Source organism: Mobula hypostoma, chromosome 14, assembly GCF_963921235.1.
Source record: "Mobula hypostoma chromosome 14, sMobHyp1.1, whole genome shotgun sequence".
Taxonomy (NCBI): Eukaryota; Metazoa; Chordata; class Chondrichthyes; order Myliobatiformes; family Myliobatidae; genus Mobula; species Mobula hypostoma.
Window position 1 is genome coordinate 41,842,520 of NC_086110.1, and position 16,473 is coordinate 41,858,992.

The window sequence follows — 16,473 nt, forward strand, 5'->3', positions numbered from 1 at the left end:
TGAACGAGGTTTTAGCCTAATGAATCAACTCAAAATCAAGCTGAGAAACCGTTTAGGTGAATGTCATTTGGATATGTTAATGAGAATCAAAAGCTATCAACTGGATGGAAGTTCTAATAGGCTAGATAGAGTTTACAAAGAATGGGTAAATGCCAAAGACAGGAGAGAGAAAAAATAACTGAGTGACTTAAATATGTATGTTATTTTGTTGTTATTCTGTGCAGTTTTATGTCAAATATTTTGTAAACCTACATAAACTGTGCCATGTGTGCATTCAGTGCGCACATACTTTTGTCACAGGAAAAGAATTTGCACAACATAAGATTTTTGCACACACTGACTACTAAAAATTAGAGGGAACATTGTTCAGAAGTATATTTAGAAGTTTGTAAACTACCCGGAACACATAGCCGTGTTTCACCTGCACCATCTTGCAGCTTTTATCGTCCCAGTTAGCGGCGACCCAGGTCAGAGCTCACCCAGTCAGGGGAGACATGACGTAGGTAATCTTGGCTCAGTCCAGAATACAGAGCTCAAAGTGTAAGATGTACTGGGACAGGAAGTTGCAGCATTAGGCTGGTGATCCATCGAAGTTTTCGGGCACCAGAATCCAGGGTTCCAAGGGAGGAAGTTGACTGTGTGGGGTTGCTGTATTAAGACACAGAGGTGGTTGAGATTGGTGAGCAGATGGTCAATAGTATTCTGCTGCTTTGGAATTGGACGACGTCCTTTCGGCGAGCATACTCTGCTGGGTCAATCATTGGTTCACCCATCCCGTCTGGAAATGTAGAGGAGGCTCGGCCCAAACACAGAGCAGTGGAGACGATTTAGCAGTGAGCGATAACTTAAATAATAAACTGCAAAATAACAAGCCACGAGGGGCCATGAAACAAGAGAGAACAGATACTTAACTCGACGAAGCAACGAGGTAACTGAAGGCTAGAAGCAACTGGTTGAGGCGGGCTGGTTCAGTGAATGAACAAAGGACTGTGGCCGAGAGCTGGGAAAAATTTTGAACAGATCCTCGAAAGACAGGTTTAAATTTCAACACACGTCATATACGTGTGTAAAATTAACAATGTCCAGAAAAAATATATATACTGAATTGCTGTGCAGTTTTATTCCTGTAATTTTAGATAGTCCAATTAAATAATTAGAGTGCCACTCGTACTTTCTCCAGACAGCTCAACCAAGTATATCGCAAGTTGTCTTTGAAGTATAAGGTGTTCCAGTTTCCAAGGGGCTTTGTACAACAGATTCTAACAACTAATTATTACCTCTACAACAGATCCATTTATTACTGAAAATTCACCATGCATGTCATTTGACACATTGTCCCATTGTTGGTAATTATTTTCCTCCCACAGATGCAGCTTGACCGCTGGGTCTTCTAGCAGTTTGTTTGTTGCATCAAATTGTATTACTACCAATTAGAGTCTAAACATTTTTCTTAGATTAAAGATTGTCCGTATTAAGCAAGCATATTGGTGGGAAGATAGTGCTGGATCAACCAGAATCACCTTGATTAAATGGAGGGGATCAGTCTTCATTCTTATTTTATGTGCTCACTTGTCATTACAATAAGTCTATCCTTTTTTTTTACCTTGAATGAACCACCTTTGGAAAAATGGACTTAATTTAGATGTGTGAAATTATAAAGGATCCAGACAGTGTACAGGAGGAATCTAATTTTCCTGGTAGAAAAATTGAGAACCAGAAATCAAGGATTTAAGTGAATTAATAGAAGAATTTGAGAGGAATGAAAGAAAGGAGGTTGGAATTCTTCACCTGAAAGGGCGGCGGAGGCAAATACCATCATCCTCTTTAGAGGATGTCTGGATGATTGCTATGGATAGAGCACAAAATACTCTGCAGATGCTGGGGTCAAAGCAACACTCACAACACGCTGGAGGAACTCAGCAGTCGGGCAGCATCCATGGAAACGAACAGTCAACGTTCCAGCCCCTGGGCATGAACTTTGAATTCTCCAACTTCCAGTAATTCCCTCCCTCCCTTCCCCCATCCCAGTTTCACTCTGCCCCCTCCTCCAGCTGCCAATCACTTCCCTCTTGGTTCTGCCTCCTTCTACTACCCATTGTGCTTTTTCCCTATTCCTTCTTCACCCTTCCTGCCTATCCCCCCCCGCTTCCCCTCCCCCACCCCTTCATCTTTCCCCTTACTGGTTTTCCCAGCCTTCTCCTTCCCACCCTCCCCCCACCTTCTTTAGAGGGCCTGTGCCCCCCCCTTCAGTCCTGATGAAGGGTCTCAGCCCGAAACGTTGACTGTTCATTTCCACAGATGCTGCCCAACCTGCTGAGTTCCTCCAGCATGTTGTGAGTGTTGCTATGGATAGAAAGCTGGGAAATGGGAGTAACCAAAACAGGTATATTTTGTCCAGCATAGACTGAACGCACCAAGTAGGCTTATCTATGCCACAATTTTATTATTTTGCAACAACAGAACAGTCAAAGCTGATGGTTGATCAGTTTTCCTGTAAAGCCACGCCCATTTCTTTTTCTGTTCGCGAGATTTTCTCACAAAGACTTCAGGTTTTATATAATTGCAAATTAAATTTTATAAAATTGAACAGAAGTTGAGATTCTCAATGACATGCAGATTGATAGTCAACTGTTTGAGAAACCTAATAATACTAAAATATGTCTACCCGTATCTGGTAGGTTCCACATGTCAGACTTCTTTTCCAAAGGATTTATCGAGAATAATTAAGCACGTTAATTATATTCACAAAAGTAGTAGTACGTATACCAGCTGAAGACCAAACTTTCTGGTGGACATCTTAGTAAGGCGGTTCTCCGCCACAACCTATGGCTTTTTCCGAAGGATTTCAGCCAATCTTTTCCTTCACAAGCTATTCTAAAAACTTTTGTAACTAGTTTATGTTTGTAGTGTCATGGAATATAGAGCATGGATATAGACCCTTAATCCCACTGTGTCTGTGCCAGATGTCAACTACATATCCACACTAAATTCATTTTCCAGCATTCAGCCTTTAACCTTCTATGCCATCTCACTTCAAGTGCTTATCCATATAGTCTTTAAATGTTGCAAGAGTACGTTCATCCACCATTCCCACAGGGAGTGAGTTCCAGATTTCATCCTCTCTGGGTGAGTAATTCTTCATGTACATTCAGATGGCTGTACAAAGAACCAACCAATCTGTGTTTAGTTTCTCTTAGAGGATATCTTTGCAGTTTCTGCTAGCTCCAACAAGATTCTACCACCAGGCAGCGATTTGAAGAGATCATTCCCTCTGACTAACTGGCCTTCTCTTTCAGCCCCAACAACCACACACGGTTATATGGTGCTTTCCTATATGACTACAGGAGACACAACACCTACCCTTTCACCTCTTTCCAAAAACATAACTCGGTGAAGCAGCTATTCACTTGCATTTCTTCCAATCCAGTGTACTGCATTTAGTGTTCACATTGTGGCCTCCTCTTCATTGTAGAAACCAAATGCAGATAGGGAGATCACTTTACAGCTTTGTGCAATTAGCAGGACTGACTCGGAGCTTTTGTCTGCCTGTCACTTCATTTCCACATCCCACTCCTCCTCTGACGATTCAATCTGTGGCCTCCTACACTGTTACAATGCAAGCATGAGAAACTACTCACCTTCTGTCCGGGAACCATGCAGCCTCCTCGACTCAATATTGAAGTCTATACTGTACCTTAAGGTAGCTTGCTATTTCTTTCAGTCTGGGCCACTGACTATGTCCCATTGCCCTGCTAAAATCAACACAGTTCAGAGGAAGTGTGTCTTGGACTTGAAATATTAATTCTGTTTCTCATTTCATGGATACTGTCTGATCTGCTGAGGTTCCAAGTATTTTCTGTTTCTCTTTCCACATGTTCAGTTTCTGCCATTTAATATATATTCTAACTCCGTAATGTTTTAAGGCGCATTTAAGTGGGTCCCTCTTGAATAGTTTTAAGTGAAATTAGTGCAGGCAGGTGCACACTAATGTAATGTTTGGACGTCAAAAGAGGGCCCTGCTTCCAGATTGCATTTCTGAATTTTATTTTGGACCCTGCAAATCCATTCTATTGCTTGTCGTAGTTGATTCTGTTGGGTTCCATTGCATGGAAGAGAAAGTGGAGGAAAAATACTAGTGACCTCAGTTAAACAAAGTAGTTTCAGTAACCGACAGTTGAGCTTCTTGAGTGAAGCCTTTTGTAAGATATTACACCATGCCATAGAACAGGGGTTCGCAGCCTGGGGTGCGTGGCCCCATTGCTTAATGGTATTGGTCCATGGCGTAAAAAGAGTTGGGAACCCCTGCCATAGAAACTAAAGCCAACAATCACATAGCTGGCTCTATTCGAGGAATGGTGCATCAGGAGGCTGTGCTTTGCCAGGCTAGCTGGAGTAGAATTCCAAAGACTCCTGCAACCTATTGTTTGTTGGACTCCAGGGTCTTTCTACACTAGTGGCTGTAAACTTCCTTTGCTTATTCCATGTTGCATTGCACTGTGTATGGATGAAGGATGAAGTGCACCAGCTGCATTAAGCAGGTCACTAATACCCTGTTTGCCAAAGCCAATTAGTGCTTAACTTTCCCCACTGACGTCAAGAGGAGAGACTGCTGGGATTTGCAGCAGTGGCTGACTTCCACTGCATTCGAACCATGGTTGAACACACAAACACATGTTGCCACCAGGGCACCAAAAGCAGCAACCAGCAGCCTGTGTGATTTGGAAATGCTGCAGTCGTCCTCAGCTCAGTTCATCTTTAGCTTATTTCTGTAATGTCTTATTTCATGACATTTTTATCCTGCAACACTTGACACCTGAACACTGAAAGTGCAGCCACAGCTGTAGAGGCATTGATGAGACCACACCTGGAGTATTATGTGGAGATTTGGTCTCCTTATTTAAGGAGATATATACCTTCACTGGAGGAAGTTCAGAGAAAATTCAAATATGTCAATAGTTGGAATGAAAGTATTCTGTTATGTGGAAAGGTTAAGTGGATTATATCTATACTCTCTGAGATGTGATTTATTGAAACATGGAAGATTCTGGGAGGAATTTATGAGATAAGTGTGGACAGGGTATTTCCTCAAAGGGGAATCCAGACCCTTACAGAAGAAGGGGCACTCATGTAAGACAGAATTGAGGAAGAATTTCTTCTCTTGGAGGTGTCATGAATCTATTGGATTCTCTAGCTTTGAGAGCTGTAGATGCTGAATCATGAATACATTCAAGCCTGAGTCATGTTTTAGTGCACAGAAGAATCAAGGTTTGTGGGAACAGATGGGAAAGAAGATCAGCTCAGCCACTACATTAATGAATGAAAAAGTAGACTCAAGTGGCCATGTGGCCTACTCCTGTTCCTGTCTCATACTGCACAATTATGGAATGATTAAGGCACAGTAGGAGTCCATTAGGCCCGACAAACCAATACTAGCTCTCTACCAGTAATATGTTACTTCCAAGCCCTGGCTGTTTTCACTACAGGTTTGTTAATTTCTTTTCACCATATCTTCATCGAATCTCATTTTAAACACCAGAGTGTAATCTGTCTCTGTCACAGTGTAATTTGTCCCCACCGCAGCGTAATCTATCCCCACCGCTGTGTAGTCTGTCTCCACCGTAGTGAAATCCATTTCCACCGCAGTGTAATCCATCTCTACCACAGTGTAATCTGTCCCCACCACAGTTTAATCTCTCTACCACAGTATAATCTGTCCCCACCACAGTGTAATCTGTCCCTACCACAGTATAATCTGTCCCCACCACAGTGTAATCTGTCTCTACCACAGTGTAATCTGTCCCCACTGCAGTGTAATCTGCCCCTACCGCTGTGTAATCTGTCTCCACCACAGTATAATCTGTCTCCACCGCAGTATAATCTGTCTCTACCACAGTGTAATCTGTCTCCACCACAGTATAATCTGTCCCCACCACAGTATAATCTGTCTCTACCGCAGTGTAATCTGTCTCTACCACAGTATAATCTGTCCCCACCACAGTGTAATCTGTCCCCACCACAGTGTAATCTGTCCCCACTGCAGTGTAATCTGTCTCTACCACAGTGTAATCTGTCCCCACCACAGTGTAATCTGTCTCTACCACAGTGTAATCTGTCCCCACTGCAGTGTAATCTGTCTCTACCACAGTGTAATCTGTCCCCACCACAGTGTAATCTGTCTCTACCACAGTGTAATCTGCCCCCACCGCTGTGTAATCTGTCTCCACCACAGTATAATCTGTCTCCACTGCAGTATAATCTGTCCCCACCACAGTGTAATCTGTCCCTACCGCAGTGTAATCTGTCCCTACCGCAGTGTAATCTGTCTCCACCACAGTATAATCTGTCCCCACCACAGTGTAATCTGTCTCTACCACAGTGTAATCTGTCCCCACCACAGTGTAATCTCTCTACCACAGTATAATCTGTCCCCACCACAGTGTAATCTGTCCCTACCACAGTGTAATCTGTCCCCACCGTAGTGTAATCTGTTTCCACCACAGTGTAATCTGTCCCCACCGCAGTGTAATCTGTCCCCACCGCAGTATAATCTGTCTCCACTGCAGTGTAATCTGTCCCCACCGTAGTGTAATCTGTTTCCACCACAGTGTAATCTGTCCCCACCACAGTGTAATCTGTCTCTACCACAGTGTAATCTATCCCCACCGCTGTGTAGTCTGTCTCCACCGTAGTTAAATCCGTCTCCACCGCAGTGTAATCTGTCCCCACCACAGTGTAATCTGTCTCCACCACAGTGTAATCTGTCCCCACCGCAGTGTAATCTGTCTGCATCATGTCTCTCTGCAGTGCATCCACATTTTTATACCTCATGGAGTTTTTCCTCATTCCACATTAATTCATTTCCTCTTTATATTTTAATATGACTTCTAATCTTTCACATCTCCAGAAGGAGGAATGGGCTCTCACTACCTAATCTGTTCCTACCCTTGTTATTTTACATACAGCACTTCTATCAAATCCCCTTCCTTTTCTCTGAAGAAAGCAGCTCCACCCCTTCTAACCTATCATTGTAATTGTAGTCCCTCATTTCAGAGATCATTCTCATAAATCTTTACTGGGTCCTCTCTAATATTGTCACATCCTTCCTCTAACTTGCTGACCAGATTTGAACATGATATTCCAGCTGAGGCTAGACCAGTACTTTGTAACACACCTGCATGACTTCCCTCTTTTAAGCTTCTTGCTTTTTCGGATACTGTCCAGTATGTCTTCTTGATCACTTTCACCAAGTGCTCTGTCATTTTCAATGATTTTTGCATAGATACCTCCAGGTCCTTCAGCTCCTGCATGTTTTTTTTTGGAACAATATCCTTCATTTTATATGGCCTTATATAATTTTTTTCACTGAAATGCGTCACTTCACTTTAAACTTCATCTGCCATGTATCTGCCCATTCCAGCAACCTGTTTTTATCTAATTGCATTCTACCACTATCATTTTTGCAGTTTATGATATAACTGTTTTGCATCATCCACAAATTTAGAAATTATAGCTTGCTCTCTCAAGTCTAGATCATTAAACGAAGACCTTAAGAAGCAATGGCCCTAACACAGATCCTTGGGGAATGCCACTATCCACCTTCTTCTATTGGAGGAACGATCATTCACCATGACCATTTGTTACTTAGGCAACTTTGTGTTAATGCATTCGATGATCTTTTTATTCCATGAGCTTCAATGTTGCTGATAAACCTCATCAAAGGCAAAACACACAAACTGTGGAGGAACTCAGTAGGTCAGGCAAAAGTTGGAGGGAAATAAACAGTCAATTTTTTGGGCTGAAACCCTTCGTCAGGATTCATCAGAAACCTTTTGGAAGTCTATATACTGCATTGACTGCATTATTCTCATCAACTCTATATCTAGTCAAGTTTATTGTTGCTTAATTATATACATGTATACCACCAAATGAAGCAATGTTTCTCTGGACCAGGGTTAAAGCACAGTAGTACACATAACACACATATAACACAATAACAGGAAAGGAAGAATTAAGTCTACAAATGAATTATGCACAAATAAAGTGCATAAACTAAATATTGTAGGGTACTGTGCAAGTTATCCAGTGACACTTTGAATACAGTGTGGCAGGGAGTTCAGAAGCCTAATGGCCTGAGGGAAGTAGCTGCTTCCCTTCCTGATATTCTTGTCTTTATGCACCAGAATCTCTTGCCCGATGGTAGAATGTCAAAGAGGGTGCTGGATGGATGGGTGGGATCCTTAATAATTCAAAGGACCGTGTGGATGCAGGACTCATGATAAAGGTCCCCGATGGATGGAAAGGAGACCCCTGTGATCCTCTTGGCCATTCTCACAGCCCTTTATAGGGACTTCCAGTCCAATGCTCTGCTGCTCCCATACCAGATGGAGATACAGCATGTCAGGACGCTCTGAATGGTGCTCCGGTAAAATTCAGTTCAGATAGGGAAGGGGAGCCTTGCTTGCCTCAACCTCCTCAGGAAGTGGAGATGCTGCTGTGCCTTCTTATTCCGGGATGTTACCTCATCAAAATATTCTGTCAAATTGGTAAACATGACTCTCCTCTCATAAATCTGCTGGTTTGCTGTAATTAATTATGTTCTTAGTGATGATTGCAGGAGTGTGATTTGTATCCACCTAGTATTTCATAATCCTCTGGAAACCTCATCAAACACAAGTAAAACCAAAGCTGGGTAAGTAAGCCCCATCGTTGCCTTGCTATCAGAGGTGCCTGGGTTGAAATAATTGTGAGCATTACCTTGTCCTGGAAGTTACTGTCATTCATCCACCATAGATATACTGACAATACAGATTTAAAACCTGCTATAAAACTGAACCACAAGTCGTGTAGAACAGACACAGACCCTTCAGCCCATGTCCATTCTGACAATCAAGTTCCCATCTATACTAGTGATAGTCATAGTCATACTTTATTGATCCTGAGGGAAACTGATTTTCGTTACAGTTGCCCCATCCACTCACCCCATTTTAATTCTCTCCATGTTCTTATGAACTTCCCCAAAATTCCTACACTTCCTACTAGGGACAACTTACAGTATCCAAATAACCTACCAAGCCACATATCTTTGTAATGTTGGGGGGGGGGGGTGCAAATAGAGTGCCTGGGTGAGACCTACACAGTCATTGGGAGAATGTGGAAACTCCACTCAGACAGCACCCGTGGTCTGGATTGAGCCCCAGCTGCTGAAGGGGTGAGGTAGCAGCTCTATTAGCTGCATCTCTGTGCCACCCAAGGTGTGAAGTGCATTGTAGATGATTAATTTAACAGCAAATCCGACAGCCACCTTGGAATAAATTTTCACCAAAGAGTAAAACGCAATTCACTTCCTGAAAAGAGAATTCATTAACTCTTCTTTCCCTACAAGGTACTCCCTCTGGCATCAAAAAAGTTGTTAGGAAAGTTGTAGTTGCTTATTTTTGAATTTTTAAGACGTTTGTGACCAGTGCTCAGCTTTTACAGCTGAGCTGCAAGCTGTTGAAGTTTTCTTGCTTTTGGGTCCATCAGGCCTACCTGGATTCCTGGAACCATGTCATGTTGTAAAGGATCTAAATGCATGGAGTTTCTGAATGGTACTGATCACCCCTGTTGTCTTTTGTAAATGTTAATTTTCTGAACCTGACTTCAAATCCAATGTACTTTCAAAAGAGTCTGGGTTTAGAAAAGTATTATCTACGTATAATCAGCATTTGCCAGCAGTTAGATAAAATTTAATGTTCAGCAAAGAACATTAACAGTCAGCACATCAGTTTAAATATCGTCCAGACTAAATGCAGTGCAATCAATGATAGCTGTCATTCATAGTTCATGGTTAGGAATGTTACCTCTCATAAATGTACGTAAACCCCAGAACCAGTCAATCAGCATTTTATTGAAGCTATTAGAGTTCATAAACTTATCAAAATAGATTACCAATAATAATTTTGCTTGTCTGCCTTTTCCCGTTTTTATTCAATCCAAGTAATGCATTGAAAAACAAATTCAATCAAGTCTCTCAAACTATTTATTTCTGATTCTTGTAAGTAGATTCTTTTTCCAAAAACAAAAAGTAAAATGATCTAAGAAAAGTCACTTCGGCTATAATCAGGAAATTGGATGCAAATTGAGTTAGAAGTTAGAAAATAAGATTACAATTTATGTTTTTTGTGCTAAAATCAATCTGAATAATTACAAAAATGCTAACAGATTGAAACAGAACAATATGTTGGCATAATAAAGTGGATTTGTTTCTTTTAGTCTCTTTGTAATAAACTGTTACAGTTTTCTTAATGCAGTTTTTAATAGGTATATCACCAAATCTGTATCTTTTTAATATGATTGTCTAGTTCCCCATCTTGATTTAAAAACTCTGAACATGAATAAAAAGTTGTATCGAACCAGTATCGAATGTCCAAATTTGACCCTTCTTAAAGCACCACAAAGGTCAGAATGGATAAAAAACTTACACTAATCATTATTTTAAACAGGGGTCATGAGCAGTTTATGTGTGAAGCTTAGGCCCAAAATGATTGAAGTTATGTTTAAACTAATGTGGAAGATTGAAGAAATTCCAGTTGCACTTGAAGCAATTGATATTTATATTTTCATCACATGTGTATCCTCATAAAGCTGGCAAGTAAATGGAAATTATGCTAAATCAATATAATTGTTTGCTTAAATGCTGAAAGTGCCTGGTAGTCCCCTTAGCACATACCTCTCCTTGAGTTACAGATAGCTAAAGGAACATCTGGTGTTTGAGAACAGCAAAGTTAATTATCACAGCAGTTTAAACAAATATAGTTTCTCTACACAGCCTAGAAATTTCCTGTGTCCCACTCTGTGGGGAGTTTCCATCCCCCACAAACATGACAATCAACATCAGAAGGGTGGTGGCAAAGAATTTTCAAAGTTGAGAGTTGTATAAATGCAAACAACAGGAATTCTGCAGATGCTGGAAATTCAAGCAACACACATCAAAGTCGCTGGTGAACGCAGCAGGTCAGGCAGCACCTCTTCCTAGGGATGCTGCCTGGCCTGCTGCGTTCACCAGCAACTTTGATGGTAGTTGTATAAATACCAGGTTTATCTAACTACCTTTAAAGCAGGGGTTCCCAAACTTTATTTATGCCATGGTCCCCTACCATTAATGGAGGGGTCTGTCGACCCCAGAATGGGAAACCGTGCTTAAAGGAAAGATGATGACTACAACATAACCAGAGCTCTGAGCTGGTGATGTTTGCAGGCTATGGAGCAACAGACTTGTGTACATTTCAGGCAGCCATCAAGTTATAAGCACCAGAAAAATAGCCACATTGACTAGGTTGTCTCCCAAATATCCTGATTGATTAATCTTAAACTCCTGAAGGGTCAGTGTGGAGGTTTCAATCACCTGGTGGAGTCCAGCTGAAGATTTTTGGAGCACTGATATTTGACAGATTTAGAGAGTTTTTAGCTCTAAGAATTAAGTTGGTCTGTATGTTGACCCTAAAACATGGCACGGGTTAGGATCACAAACAAGAGAAAATCTGCAGACGCTGGAAACCCAAGGCAAAGCACACAAAATGCTGAAGGAACTCAGCAGGTCAGGGGCATCTTTGGAAATGAATAAACAGTCGACGTTTCGGGCTGAAACCCTTCATCAGGACTCCTGGGTGACAGGGGGTCCTTAATGAAAGATGCCACCTTTTTGAGGCATTGCCTTTTGAAGATGTTCTCAATGCTGGGCAGGCTAGTGCCCATGATGGAGCTGGTTGAGTTTGCAGCTTTGTCTGATCCTGTGCAGTTGCTTCTCCATACCAGACAGTGATGCAACCAGTTAGAGTGCTCTCCGCAGTACATCTGTAGAAATTTATGAATGTTTTTGCTGATGTACTAAATATTCTCAAACTCCTAATGAAATATAGCTGTTGTCATGTCTTCTTTATAACTGCATCAATATGTTGGGCAAAGGATAGATCTTCAGAGATGTCGATGCCCAGGAACTTGAAACTGCGCACCCTTTCCACTGCTGATCCCTCAGTGGAGATTGGTCTGTGTTCCCTCGACTTCTCCTTCCTGACATTCACCATCAATTCCTTGGTCTTACTAATGATGAGTGCAAGGTTGTTGTTTTGACACCACCCACCCAGCTGATCTAGCTCACTCCTGTACACTTCCTTGTCACCATTTGAAATTCTGTCAACAATAGTTCTGTCATTAGCAAATTTATAGAGGGTGTGTGAGCTGTGCTTCGCCACGTAGTTGTTGTGTAGAGAGAGTAGAGCAGTGGGCCAAGCACACATCCTGGAGGATTGTCAGCAAGGAGGAGATGTTATTTCTGATCGACACTGACTATTGTCCCCTGAGGAGGAAGTCAAGTATCCAATTGCAGAAGGAGGCACAGAGGCCCAGGTTTTGGAGCTTGTTGATTAGGGCTGAGGGTACGATGGTCTTGAACGTCAAGCTGTAATAAATAAACAGCAGCCTGAAGTAGATATTGCTGTCATCCAGGTGATCCAAAGTGGAGTGAGATGATATCCAATGTAAACCTATTGTGGTGATAGGCAAATTACAGTGGGTCCAGGTCCTTGCTTAGGCAGGAGTTGATTCTGGCTTTGATCAACCTCTCAAGCACTTCATCACAGTAGATATGAGTGCCACTGGCCGATAGTCATTGAGACAGTTCACCCTGCTCTTCTTGGGCACTGGCATGATTGTCACCCTTTTGAAGCAGATGGAACCTCTGGATGCAGCAGTGAGAGATTGAAGATGTCCTTGAACACTCTTGCCAGTTGGTTGGGACAGGTTGTCAGTGCCCTACCAGGTGCACCATCATTGCCTGACCCTTTGGCCTCCGAGACAGAGATTACAGGGTCACCAGATGCTGCAGGGATTCACACAGGTGTGGTTTCATTCTCCCCTTCAAAGCACGTATAAAAGACATTTAGCTCATCTGTGAGTGAAGCATGACAGCCATTTATGATGTTAGGGTTTCACTTTGTAGGAAGTAATGGCTTGCAAACCCTTCCAGAGCTGATGTGCATCCGATTCTGTCTCTAACTTCAAATGAAATTGTTTCTTTTTGCTCTTAAAATAGCCTTCTGTAGGTTGTACCTGGACTTGTTGTCTGGATCACCAGTCTTGAATGCCACAGACCTAGCTCTCAGCGGACTATGAATCTCTAGGTTCATCCATGGCTTTTGGTTTGGGTATGTCTGGTATGTTCTTAAAGGCACACACTCATCCACACAGGTTTTAATGAAGTTGGTGACAACTGTGGTGTATTTGTTCAGACTTGAAGATGAATCCCTGAATATTGTCCGGTCTACTGACTCGAAGCTATCCTTGTAGGTGCTCCTCCACCTGCCTTGACCATCCTCTTCAGTCGTTAACACTGGTGCCGTGGCCTTTAGTGTCTGTCTATACGTTGGGAATAGTGGCACAGCCAGTTAATGTTCCAGCTCCAAAACCAATTTATAGAATTGGGAATGGAAAAGAAATAACAAGTTAGTTTTCAGTTATGGAGAAGTGGAAAACGAATGAGTATAACAAATGGAATATCTCTGATGGGTGAGATCAAATGAGTTAATGTGATATTTAGAAAAGATTATGTTTCTGTGTGTTATGTATTGCTGATTGGAAATGCAATAATTTAATTGGATTATGTTAGCAATATGTAACATGGACAAAGAAACAGAATCTTTTCTAACTGCCATATTAACTAAGTTCATCTCACCCTATCCGAGATACTCCTTTTGTCCTACCAATCCCTCTCCCACCCTCACAGCTACTGAAGACATGTTTTTTTCATTTTTCCCCAATTCTGATGGAGAATTTGGATTTGAAACGTCAAATCTGTTTCTCTTTCCGCAGCTGCTGCCTGGACGGTTGAATGTTTCCAGTAGTCTCCACACTTCTAGCGTTCGCAGTATTTAAATGATTTTTAAGTGAGGAAAACTTTATACCACAATAAACTGGAAAATATTATATGGAACTAAGAGGAGAAAAATAAAATAATATAAAGAAAATTGCAAGTATTGAGAATCACTTCTGGTTTAAGATGTTGCTACTGAAGGCATACCACGCCTTACTGGTAGTTCGAAAGGCAAGAAATTCGACTAAAAGCATTACTAATAACACCTTTTCTGAAGTAAATTGTGGTAAATTATTACTGCAGACAGTTATTACCCTTCAGCTGTCAAGTTCCTAAACCAGCATGGATAACTTCACTCACCTCAACTCTGAACTGACTCCACAACCTACAGACTCACTTTCAAGGACTCTACAATTCATGTTCTCAGTTCTCATGTTCTCAGAAAATGAATCTCAAGGTAGTATATAAGGATGTATATATATTTTGATAATAAATTTACTTTGACATTTTGGGCCAAGGTCCTTCTCAAAAGGTCAACTCTTTATTCCCCTCCATAGATACTGCCTGACTTGTTCAGTTCCTCTAGCATTTTGTGTGTGTGTTGCTCAAGATTTGCAGTGTCTGTTGAATCTGTTGTCCAAACAATAGCCTGGATGGTATTACATTTTTCCAATTGATTAACCAAGTTTTCAAACTTTTAAATTAGCACCAAAAACTTAACTCTCTCTCCCTACATTAATGTTATTTGACTGGTTGAATATTTCCAACATTTTCTGTTTTACTTTTAGCCTAAACCACATTCCATTTTAAAATCATATTGTAAAGTGAGACATCTGTATATAAACAAAGACAAAATAAGTTTTTGATTTCCCTGGATGACTTGCTGTAAGTTTCATATTTCTCTGATACAAGTTTTGATTAAGGTTATCAAACTGAAAAATCAACTCTGTTTTTCCCTGCCGAATGCTACAAGATGTATTCAGTATTTTCAACATCGTTTCTTACTTTACAGTTCTCTGTTTTGTTTTACATTTCCAGTATTTTCCGTTCACTGTTTTTGTTTGCTTACAAATAATCTGACATCGAAATTAAGAACAAGAGTAGGTTTATCAAGCCTGCTCAGCCATTCAGACTGTAACCTCACTCAGCACTTCCAAAACCCTGGTTAACTTTCACTCCTTTTCTTATCAGAATTTTATTAAACTCTGTCATAAAAATATTCACTGACATTTGAAGAAGAGAATTCCAAAGACTCACAACCCTCCGAGAGAAAGAAAGTCTGTTATCTTTTTGTCTTATATGGATTATTTTTAAGAGTGACACCAAGGTTTAGATCATTCCACAAGAGGATTCATCCTTTCCACAATCACCCCTGTCATGACCCCTTAAGATCATACATTTTTCAATCAATCTTCTGAACAATGGTTAGAAACCTATAGTTTGTTCAATGTTTCGTCATATGACATCAGGTATCTTTGAGCTCTTCCAAGTTCATTTCCATTGTGTAAAGTTTCGACTTAGTTGAAAGGAAGAAGCTTTTCCTTTCAAAATTGGGATGGGCAGTATTTATAATATTTTATCAAACTAAAATATTCAGTTTATTTGGATGTATTCCTCTTTGAAAGTGAAGGTTATTTGTTTAACATTTACACTATGTCTTCTCTGTTACAGGTACCTACCAAGGTCAATGGGTTGGAGGAATGCGACATGGGTATGGTGTGCGTCAAAGTGTTCCCTATGGGATGGCTGCTGTTATCAGGTCTCCTCTTAGAACTTCTATTAACTCTCTAAGAAGTGAACACAGTAATGGTACAGCAATGCACCCAGACACTCCAGCTGGCAGCCCTGCAGGGTCAAGGGGGGGCTTTGTTCTCACTATGCATAGTGACAATGATCTACTTACAGCCAAAAACAAAAAAAAGGGAATCTTTCGCAGATCCCTTTTGAGTGGGCTGAAACTCCGGAAATCCGAATCCAAAAGTTCCTTGGCCAGCCAAAGAAGCAAGCAGAGCTCATTCCGAAGTGAAGCTGGAATGAGTACAGTCAGCTCCACGGCCAGTGACATCAACTCCACAATTAGTTTTGGTGAAGGGGAAACAGATTTGTCTGTCATTGAAGACGACATAGACGCAACGACAACAGAAGTGTATGTGGGAGAATGGAAGAATGACAAACGCTCCGGCTTTGGGTTAAGCCACCGATCTGATGGCCTGAAATTCGAAGGGGAATGGCTCAGCAACAAGAGACATGGTTATGGATGTACAACCTTTCCAGATGGAACAAAAGAAGAGGGAAAATATAAACAAAATGTATTGGTGAGTGGGAAGAGGAAGAACCTGATTCCTCTACGGACAAGTAAGATTCGAGAGAAAGTGGATAGGGCAGTGGAAGCAGCTGAACGGGCTGCAGCTATTGCCAAACAGAAAGCTGAGATTTCTGCATCCAGGTAGGAAGCTGGCTGTTCATTCATTTCAAATAGTGGAATTTGCAATAACCTTTGATAAATATAAGTTCATGTAGACAATATGAACATTGATGGCAAAGAAATGGGCATCTTTAGTTGAAGGGATTGTGCACAAAATATATCTATCAAGACTTAGTGTACAATATAAATAGTTGATTAGAAA

The 16,473-nt window shown here is 41.2% G+C and overlaps 1 protein-coding gene across 1 annotated transcript in view; it reads left to right on the top strand.

The window, feature by feature from the left end:
- Window positions 1-16,473, top strand: part of jph3b (junctophilin 3b) — a 134,232-nt gene that overhangs the window by 16,376 nt on the left and 101,383 nt on the right. The window contains exon 2 of the mRNA XM_063067001.1: window positions 15,518-16,292. Within this exon, the coding sequence (XP_062923071.1) occupies window positions 15,518-16,292 (775 nt within the window). The remainder of the gene's footprint in view (window positions 1-15,517; window positions 16,293-16,473) is intronic.